We start from the raw sequence: 11,186 nt of genomic DNA, 5'->3' as shown, positions 1-11,186 counted from the left end.
TGCATGTTCTTCAGCGGGCGGTGAGCGGTAAAAAAGCCGCCGAACGCCGAACACACTCCAGACTTGAGGGCTGATGGACTCGAGTGCTTGGGGAATGGGCGAGACTCCATCTCGAGATCCAAGACCCAAGACTCAACTCTCGAGATTCGATGCCCGCGACCAGAAGAAACCCAGAGCCCCGAGACAGGGAGGAGCACTCTTGAGAGACCCTCGTGCTCGTGCCCCGTTTCAAATGTTTCGTTAAAAAAGAGGAATTGTGGAACCTTTAATTAAACGGTGGCCTAAAATATGCAAACGAGCTGGAGTCGTCGGCCCAGTCCGACTCATAACTCATTTCCGAGCAGCTGGCGAGGCCGCACTTTGCATACTCAAGGCGCTGCTAAACGGATCACGCCCCACTTTCAACACAGATATGCGAACATGTGTATATCCAAGGATGAAAGGAGCACACGTCCTTCGGGCATTCGCTGATCTTTTTTTTTCGGCAGTCAGGTGGGAGGATCCATGCGGGCAGAGGCTACCGGAAAAAAAAAATGCCCTGGCTTTCTGGCAATTTGCATGGACCGTGAACATTTTGATTATGGTTTTTCGGTTTCTGGGGCCCCCAAAAAAAAAAAAAATCTCATTTAAAATCGATTTATGCAGGAATTAAAATTCAGTTTAGCCGGGTAACCCTTTTCTTCTGCCATCTAGAGTTGGGGTTACCCATCCCCTCGGAACTGTCCATCAGCCGGGCTCTACGAAGTTGAGAAATTAGTAAAACTCATTTTGCATTTTTAGCCTCTGGGCTTAAACTTAATTCGGAAGCACAGCAGGAGGTTCTAAGTAAATAAATGTGCCTCGAGTCGGAGGAGCCTCAACTGGCGGAGAGCCCGAGGTCTTGTGTTGGTTCGTTTAATTTGCATTTTATTGCAGGCGAAAAGGAGACGCTGGCTGGTCGGTGGAATTCTGCGACTGCAGCCAATTAAGCGTATATTTGCCACGCTTTACAGCTTTCTGCAACCATTCAGAGCTCCATTCTGTGGACTCCGCGGACCGACTGCTCTACTTTGGCCAAGCAGCGGAGATAAAAATGATTAAAAGCCTCCTACAGCCAGACAGCGTTTTATATTAATTTGTGTATTATCTTCCACGGACTCTGCTCGGGTCCTGATCCTGAGAAATTGAAAGTGAATGCTTTTTGGCGCTCGCCTTGGAATAAAGGGCAGCAGGAAATGAGTTGCCAATAGAACAATCACGGGTCACCATAGGGGGTGGCGATTGTTTATGGCACGGAAGACTGGATTGGGGGCCACAAACTGCAAGAAGTCTGGCGATTATTGTATCATATCCGGTAGGATTTTTCATCTGGGAGCCTTAATGTTTTATATTAAAAATCTTAAAGCTAAGAGAAAAAAATACTACCTTTTAAAACATTAACAACAAGGTGTACAATGGTTAAAATATGTAGCCACTTTCTAATTAAAATAAAATGCAGTTAACATTTTTAAGATTTCTTTGGAAAATATATATATTTTTAGACTTTTTAGACAGTTGTAGGTTTTTTAAGTATTCATTATATTCTCTTCGAAGGTTGCATACCACAAATGGACCAAGATAGGCATTGCAATTGCACTTTCACCCTAATATCGCCCATTCAACTATACTTGAAGTATCCCCTAACTCACCCTAGTTACAGTTCCCTTTTGACCCTATACGAATGCGAAATTGAAATACATTTCTTTCTCACGTAGTCGCCTGTCATTAGCTCAATCAGAGAAACGTTAAATCGCATCGCGCATCAATTTGGCCATTTAGGCCTTTGGAAAACACAGAAACAACAAGTCGACCATTTGGCAGGCAGGAATAAGGAAAGACAGGCGGTGACCGCGAACACGGAACGATGTTTTATGTTAGGGTTTGGGATTGGGTTCGGTATCAGACCATCAGACACATGACTTACTATATGTACAGGAAAGCCTCTATAAATCGATACCACTTGGGACAGGTTGGTAATTGAAGGTATTTGATAATTTTAAGGTTGGGAACTACTTAAAAATTTAAGGGGAATTTCAGTAATTGTGGTAATATAGGAAAGATACACTATATTTGGGAAACCCATGTAGTAAAGATTTTTATTTAAAGCCGAATAATACAGTGGATAAATGTGTGGCGTGTTCAACAATGTAAAAAAAATATGCCTTGTTTTTAATTAACACTAATTCACAATGCTAGAGGTTTAGGGAAATTCCTTTTCTCGAAGTCCTACTGTAGTGCCCATGCCCCATTCAGCGATGCAAGACGAAAAGACTTCGGCCGTCAGTCATTCGAGCCATTCATTCAGTCACTCAATAATTCGGCAGTTGTACGTCTTCTACTACTTCTTGGCCGCGAGAAAATTGCAACAATTTGCCATTGTTGCAGTACGATTTTTGCCCCGTTTGCTGCAATTAATTGACAAACGGAGCCCCTCGACCCCAGATCTTTGACTTGAACCACACTCTCCGGAGTTTGAGTATTTGTGCAGGCAAATTGTATTGAACTGATTCCCACGAACGCCTCGGCCAGATGGTTTCGATTTGATTGGGCCAGTTCGTTCCTCGGCCAAAACTCGGCTTTGGATCGGTTCCGATCGGATCTCCAGAGGCATGCAAATCATTCGCGGAATGTTTCGGGGGAAGAAACATTTCACATTCGCACTGTTCTCGGCTCGGAATGGCCAATGGTTTGGGTGTGGGAATTCGAGTCGAGTGTGATGCATAATCACTTTGGACGTGGCCCAAACCATTCGGAAATTGGCATAAGTTGCAGAAATTCCAATAATATTCCGTTGTACAATTTGTGTGTGGCGCCGCCGAAGAAAAAGGGAAGTTAAAGTGTTTAAAATGGGAAAAGAGTTTCTTTATATAAATTTTAGATTTTATTGGAAAAAAATAAGGTCGGTAAAAAGTATATTTTAGGTTTTCTTTTAAATGCATATGAAAAGAATTGATTTGTTTCATATTTTTCTATTTAGCAGTTGCATTATCGATATGTAGACACCTTTTACAACCTCTAAAACCCAACAATTTCACAAGTCTGATTGTTAGAGACCTTAGATCAATCCCAAAACCTAAGCCCACGGAGCCAAACCCAAATTGAAGACCCTCCCAAATAATTATCCCAGTTTATTCAACATTCTCCCATTTTCTCTTCTACCTTCGCTTTACCCCTCCTTCATTCGAAAGGAACCACACACTTATTTGCAGATGATCTTTGGCCATGCGCCAACTCATTTGTTGTTTGCCTGCTCAAGAACTCTGTCAATAAACGAAAAGATTTCAAGTAATTCCAAAACAACAAATACGATCGCTCTTGACCTACGGCAAAGATGAAACGAAATATTAATATTTCCTAATCCATTGTAATTATGATTCCCCGGCATTGTTTGTCGCAGGCACTGTAACCTTCGGATAAAAAGACAACAAACAGCGAGGTCTTTTCAATAGATCAAATTACCAAGTAGATATGTCAATTCCTCACGTAAAACGCGATAAGAGATCTGCGTCAAAAGGAAAATAAAAATGAAAAAAATAAATAAAAAGCAATAACCGACATCTAACCACAAAAATATCGACTACCGCTGGTCTTTTTTTTCCCCAGAAATCCTGGCCCTAATCTCTGACAGGGATTATAGTTGGTCCAATCAGCGGCAACGCCTGCGGCTAATGAGCTGCCGTCTGTTCCAGGGAATCCCAAAAGAGACCAAAAATAGAGGAATGAAGAAAACGTAAGCCCCTGGTAATTACTCGGTTCCAATAAAAAAGAAGTCCCCCCGAAACAATAGACCAGATGATCGGTGTTAAGCTGGTGATCTTGGCGATCTTATCGCAGGCCTAGATGTGTGTTATGACTTTTACTTTTCTTTGTCACGATCGTGGTGTGTCGCTTCAAATCAAAGCAGCAGATTAATAATTCTGCGCCCCTCCCCACACCCCCTTATCCAGCCATCGGTTGCGATCGGAAAGATGACAAGAGTCGGTGGAAAAATCAAAATCAAATTAAAAGACAGCAATCAATAATTTGACACGACTTGGGGCGATCGACAAAGGCCCAAAGACAACGAGGATCCTTACACGTGGGGAAAAAATTGTATTTTGATTGCATACCAAATATTTAGAAACTAAAGTTAAGTTTGTGGCATTTTATTATAAAAGATGTTAGAGTAGCCAACACAAAGTTGGTACTTGTTCAATACATTTTTGTTGTTTCCAGTTTAAATCATATAAGTTAGTTCCAGACAATCGCGTTTTGGTCGAAAATGCCTAAAAAAGAGAAAAACTATTGCAAGTCGGTAATGATTACTTGCCTGTTTTCAATTTAAAATTTGTTCTAGTTCAAGCATTAAAAACTACCATAAAATGTTCCTTTTAAATACAAAGGATTAAAATTGTTTAAGGTATTGATTATTTGAAAAAACAATATATTAAGAATTTTTCTTAACTACCATAAAGTCTTCCATTAAAAAAAGGGTCTCTTGATGTAGTTATTTGAATGAAACTATGGGATTTGAATTCTATTATAATTTTTCCAAGTGTATCTGCGATCGTTTGTCGGTGTCCCGTTGTTCCAGTTGGGTCTTGAAGTGAACCTGGCTGCGATCTCGGAGCTCTGTGTAGATTTGTACGACTTTTGCGACATTTTGTACGAGGCGATGGATCGATCCGATCCGCTCCGATCTGCTCCTCTCATTCTCATTCTCAGTTCCGCGCTGATCCGGATCCCGTCCCGCTCCCATGTCGCCTGCTATGTACAACATCAAGTTTTATCGCTGATCGTGATCATGTAATTCCAGCCCACGCATGCGCACTCAGCGCTCGCTTCGAAGGAATCAAGTTTAGCGCATTCTTATTCGACTGAGTTGGAGATGGAGATGGAGACTTCGACTTCCACCTCGACTGGAACTGGGACCTTGTGACAGATGGTTGTGAGGCTTCAAGGCATTCCCTCGGATCGCCCAACCCAACTCGGCCGGGAAAGGAACCGAAAGGAAAGGCAAGGATGGGACAGGCAGGAGCAGGAGGGACTGGTTTCTCCTTTTTTCCTTACACTTTGGAAAACGAAGTACCCCAAAGTAAGAAATTTGCAAAGCTGTGAAGTGATTAAGGTAAATATAAAATAATATTTCAAAAGTTCATTCAGTGTAAAGATATTCCACACTTTTATGGTTGAAAGATCCTTAGACAGGATACACATACATAAGTTTAATATTTCGGGCAATGTTACTGCCCCTTAAAACTTCAATTTAAAACCATTATTAATAGTATTTGATTGCATTAAACAAATATTTCGGAATAAATTATAAAAGGCATCCATTTTGGCAAGTGCAGCTAGCTGAGGCCTGTGCGATCTTTATGTAAACTGGTACTTGAAATTTGAAATCATGTACCATTTGCCTTGAGACAGACAACGATACTTGGGATGGGATGGGATGGGTTGGGATCGGGGACTTGGCAATGGAGCCTGGCAATCGATGATCGTGTCCCTGAAGAGGAGATGCTGGATGCTGGAGGACCGAGGACCGCCGATCGAGGCGGCACAGGAAACGAGCATTTAAAAGCGCGACTATCGAAATATAACGACATTAAGCCGGGGTTTTCATTTAAAGGAAGCTTGTGTCAATACGACGGAGTTTACCTTGGAATGTGCAATCGCGATCGCTGATCTTTTGATGGCGCCGCCATTCAGGATGATCCGGGCATCATCCCCCAGATGATGATCATCATCATAATGCGTAAGCCGACCACTAAGCGACATAATTGCTACCGTGAGACTGAAGACCCGAGACTCGAGGTTCCAGACTCCCGGACCATTAAAAGCTGCCATCCTAATGCGCTCCAATCAAACACACACGAAACGAGCGTATGACATGTTTGTGCGTAATTAATCACGATAATATCTGTATAAATGGTAGAAAACTGCGAGTCCAGTCCCGGGCCAAATTGCAATTTAATGCAAAAATAAATTGCACTCGGAGCTGGACTGGAGTGGCTTGTATTTTACTCGGTTACTTTTGTATCCAGCCAACCGGCAGCCGGAGAGCTGGCAGCTCCCATGATTATTGGTCATTTACTTGCGCCGTTTAGCGCATTAAAATCCTGCCTCCCCTTCCACCCCCTGAATACCATCTTGGGGTTTCCTTCTTTTTGTGCATAAAGAATAAGGAAATAATTGACAGTTGAAAAGTCTCAGCTATGATTGCGCTGTGATTCGAATTGTGATTGGGTTTGCTGTACGAGCGTATTTTTGGATTCTTCAGCCAGCATTCTTCTCTCGCTCTTTCTTCTGGGTTTCTTCGGGAATGGCGTGCGAGGAGAATCATTTCAATCAACTGGCTTTGCTCGAGGCTGAAGAAATCAACGCGTTGACTAATGGCCACAATTTGCAAGTGCTAGCAGGTTGATGCACTTGGAAAAAATCTGGGATCTTACCAAGAGTGATTTCCTGGAAACCCTCACAAGGTGTTTTCTCTAACGCCTTTTAAGATCGTTAATATTTAATAGATTAATCCATTGTTCCATATTTGTTACCAGGAATTTTACGGCTGCTTTTATAGTTTTGAAAACAGCTGGTTTTTATTTCCTTATCAGGTGATCGCAATCCTTTGGATTCACTTTCTTTTTCATGTTTCCCGATCATGTTTGATTCTAGAGAATTTAGTCTTGGAATATTTTCAGGGATTACAACGATGTTCTTCAAAAAATCTTGTTTGAAAGATTAATACTTAAATATTTATATGATGATAATGGACCATCTTCATAGAACTCGAAAGATAACATAAGAAAAGCTTTTTGCCTACTATTTACTATATTTGGATTGACCAAAAATAATTATATTTTTTGGAATGCTCAAAAATAGTTTTTCTTCTTATTGGCAATATAATATTTGTTGTTAAAACTGTGATTTTGACTAAACCTCTTTTTTCGAGTCATATTTATTGTTAACTGTTAAATTTTTGCAGTTGCCAAGGTTACAAGGTACTTAGCGAAAACTCTAAAAAGCCTGTGAAATTTCCTAGGAAATATCATAAACAACTGGTTGCAAAAATTATAAAAATAAACGTAAATAATCAAGCAAGAGGGAGATGGCAAGAGAAGAGAAGAGGGAGATGGCACGAGCGGGCGGTGAGGAGGGGGCGGGAAGAACACCCACTCAAAATCCGCAGAAACCGGTTCTCTCTTTCCCACATTGAGCTCGCTCTCTGTCTCAGATTTTAGTTTGTATGGGTGAGAGGGAGTAAAAGGTGCTCAAAATACACTGTCAAAACGTGTTTGCACCTGGTCAAAGTAAATTTCTCCGCTCTCTAATCACTCTTTTTCGTAGGTGATCTTGCAGGCGATTCTCTCTTTTGCTCTCGCAGAGAGGGACCCTCGATATTCGGGTATTGGTGAGAGAGATGTAGCGATCAAGAAGTGAGCGCAGGTCCGCGATATGTCCGCAGAGCAATGGACTTTTAGTTATTCCGTGATCTTTTACCAATATTGTGTGCAGCGACGGCTGATCGACGTCAAGAGAAGAAGAAGAAGAAGCTGGAGAATCAGAGAAAATAAACAAATAGTAATATACATATGTGTACAGATATATCATAGCACGTGTGTGTCTGTGTGGAACAAGACCGGAAGTCTGATTAAACAAAAGCGCAAATTAAATTATAGAAACTAAAGATCATCATCGGTAAAGATCGTTTACATAATTTTTCGCGTGTGCCAAGCAAGCAGACTTACTATATTTTATACGAAAAATCGAAAAAGCGTGCCTGCCAATTTGACTTAACTTGGCTGAGACTGCATTCTGTTGTTTTCGTTTTTGGCCAGACGTCAAATTCGATTTTTATGACTTTTGAAAGCGTGACTAAGACGTGATTTATGATGGCGTGTGGTTTTTAATATTCATGTGGACGCGCTCCGAACCTCTCAACCTGCGTAGGTGCGCCAAACAATAAAAAATACAAAAAAATCACCACAGCAAGCAGCAACATCTCGGCCCCGAGGCTTAATCCCGATATCCAGCTGAGTGTGTGCGTGGATTCGACTTTTTTATGGAGGCAGTTAAGCATTTGAGTGCCGCTGCTGCTGCCGCTGCTGCAGCTGCAACGTGCAGCGATATGCCAGCCAAGGCAGCAACATCGCCAACAACAACCGATATTGCAGAGGCGCTAAGCGATCTGGAGGCAAGCACAACAGCATCATCGGCCAGCACCGCAGCAACATCGAAGCACCACAGCAACAGCAACAGCAAGCCAAGCGCAACAGCAACACCCACTATAAGCAGCCACAAGAAAAGCGAGAGTTGCAACAGCAACAAGTGTACGCCGGCAACATCACCGATCGCCAGCAAAACCAGCAGTGCTGCAATGGCAGCTGCAACAGCCACGGCGGCAGCAGCAACTAACGATCTTGCAGCGGCAGCAGCAGTGGTCCTTTCGCTGCAAGGAACCATGGTCAGTAGTCTGCAACAGGCCGCATTGCTGCCGGCCAATTCGGCAGCGGCAGCTGCCCTAAATCTTCAGGCTCTGGAATCCTATTTGGCATTGCAGCGACTCACTGGAAAGTCGGATGTATTTCGCTTTTCCAGCAGCAACACTAGCAACAGCAGCAGCATTAGTAATAATACAACCACCTGCAACAGCAACCACAGCAGCAGTGAAACGGAGCAAAATGCATTGCCCTCGCTGATAGACATAGCCAATATAGAACTCAAGTCGAGCTGTTCATCGAGTTCATCGGGGGAGCCCCCCTTGTCAACAGCAACATCAGCCGGCACGGCAGCAACATCCTCGCCCAGCAGCAATGCCAGCAACTCCAACAACACACCAGCAACATCAAAGTGTCTGCCACTGCCCTCAATTGGTACCGTTAGTGCTGCTGCTGCTGTTGCGGCTGCTGCGGCTGCTGCAGCAGCTGCTGCAAGCCAACAGGCGGCACTCGATTGCGCAACTGCCGCTGAGTTGGCAGCAGAATGCGATTTACCATTGTTAGATGGCGAGGATGCACTATCCTTCGAGGCAGGCGATTTGGACAGCAGCTATGGCAGCTTTATGTTCAATCCATCGGCCTTTAGCCAGGCGGAAATGGATTCGGCCCTGCATTCCCTACAGGCCACCATGTATCAGGACAAGATGAATGTCATATCGGGGGCGGCAGGCGGAGGAGGAGGAGGAGCGGTGGGGGGGCGTGGAGGAGGCGGGCAGCTCGACGGCAGCAGCGGCGGCGGCAGCGGCAGCCCAGCGGTCCAAGAAACAATTCATCTGCAAGTTCTGCAACCGACAGTTCACCAAGTCCTACAATCTGCTCATCCACGAAAGGACACACACGGACGAGAGGCCCTACTCCTGCGACATCTGCGGCAAGGCCTTCAGGCGGCAGGATCATCTGAGGGATCACAGGTAGGTCGGGATCGCCCAAAAAAGAGGCATTAATTACTTCTTCACTCAAAAACAAACACCCTTAAAAATTAATGTTATTTACCATTACCATTACTTAAATCTGCATTTAGAACTTCATTTGTTCATTATATGAAGACGTTTTTGATAAACATGTTTTCAATTAAAGTACAAAAATAAACTCAAAATGTTTTAAGATTGAATACGAATTCTTCATATTTATCAAAAATTATTTACGCTTTGAGATTAAATTCCTTATATTTAAATAATCGATAATAAATGAAATTCAACTAAATATGATTTATTACTTACCAATATTGATAATATTTTGGGAATCTAACTTCAATTGCATATTAAGTCATAATTTTCCATTATAAACTAACCTACATTCCTTCCCTGTATCTTTTTTAATCCACAGATATATCCACTCCAAGGAGAAGCCTTTTAAGTGCGCCGAATGCGGCAAGGGATTCTGCCAGTCCCGCACCCTGGCTGTCCACAAGATCCTCCACATGGAGGAGTCGCCGCACAAGTGTCCCGTGTGCAACCGCTCCTTCAACCAGCGATCCAACCTGAAGACCCACCTGCTCACCCACACCGACATCAAGCCGTACAATTGCGCCTCCTGCGGGAAGGTTTTCCGGCGGAATTGCGACTTGCGGCGCCACAGCCTCACCCATAATTTGGCGGCCGGAGTGGGCGGCGTGGTGGGTGGCAACCTAAGTGATTTATTCGGATCGGGCTCCAGTTCCAGTTCCGAGCTGGGACTGCCCACGGGCTCCACAAGTACTTCCGGTTCCTCCAGGGACTTGGTGGCCGTCAGCGAATGATCTTTACCAGCTCTGCAACCCTGTAATCCCCACTCAATAAATCTAAATCTCATTTGCAGCTCTCATGAATACGAATCCCTCCATTTCGTAATCGTAATCGTACTTACTAAACAGCATTTAATTTAGCCTAAGTTTAGTCCTAGTTATTTTGGTTTAAGCCATGGATATTTGTGACGTAAGCTTAGCAGGAAAGTTTGACTTTGTGTAAGGCACTCGATATGTTTAGACTAAGTTAAATTGTGGACTCTTATTGTACTATCGAATAAATGATAATAGCTTAAAGGAAATTGTGAAAATGTGGTTTATTTTTGGGAAAAGGGTATACTTTTGGCTCCACTTGCAATTAAAATGGCAGTAATATTCTTACTGAAATTAAAAAAAAACTCGTTCTGTTTGATGACTAAAATCCTTTTCACATATCAAACCCTTCAGAATTCCTTGAATTGATATTAGGAAATTTCTCCCAACATATAGCCTTTTTTCTCACCCTTTCTACCACTTCGATTCCACTCTTGTACTTACACTATTTACCTACTTGTAGCAAACTAAAATCAAATATTTGTACCGATGTTTATCGCTCAAGTGCCAACAAGGGCAATTAATGTACCATTAAAGGTGCACACCTTCAAACACCACTCGTACACCTTTGCAACAAGCCTTTGACAACAAACAAGAGTGACAATAGTGGGTCTAAAACAAAGAACTATTTTCCCACCATTTCGTTTGGTTCGCCAGCCTGTTCCACATTCCCAGTCAAACAATGTCGTACAAGTCGGTTGACAGGTGGAGCAGGCGCTATCGCCCCGATCACTGGACCACCCACAAGAGTATGATATGTATTGATATCGGGCCACCCGCTTTCCCACACCGAAACATCCACATAATTCCGGGCGTGTCCGTGGAAAAGAGCTGGGAGATTCTATAGCGAAAAGTGGGCTGTCCGTTCGGGAACAAGG

General features: G+C 43.1%; 1 protein-coding gene across 1 annotated transcript; it reads left to right on the top strand.

Annotated features, from left to right (window-relative positions):
* Positions 1-7,484: 7,484 nt before the first annotated feature.
* Positions 7,485-10,507, top strand: LOC108047254 (protein sister of odd and bowel). The gene is given in 3 exon segments (XM_017127364.1): positions 7,485-9,184; positions 9,186-9,403; positions 9,819-10,507. Coding segments are annotated over 3 exon segments (1,758 nt in total). The 5' UTR covers positions 7,485-8,056; the 3' UTR covers positions 10,231-10,507.
* Positions 10,508-11,186: the final 679 nt, after the last annotated feature.

The sequence above is a fragment of the Drosophila rhopaloa genome, unplaced genomic scaffold (assembly GCF_018152115.1).
Source record: "Drosophila rhopaloa isolate 14029-0021.01 unplaced genomic scaffold, ASM1815211v1 contig_2, whole genome shotgun sequence".
NCBI classification, from domain to species: domain Eukaryota; kingdom Metazoa; phylum Arthropoda; class Insecta; order Diptera; family Drosophilidae; genus Drosophila; species Drosophila rhopaloa.
The sequence above is the reverse complement of the archived record's forward strand: the minus strand, read 5'-3'. Positions and strand labels throughout refer to the sequence as shown.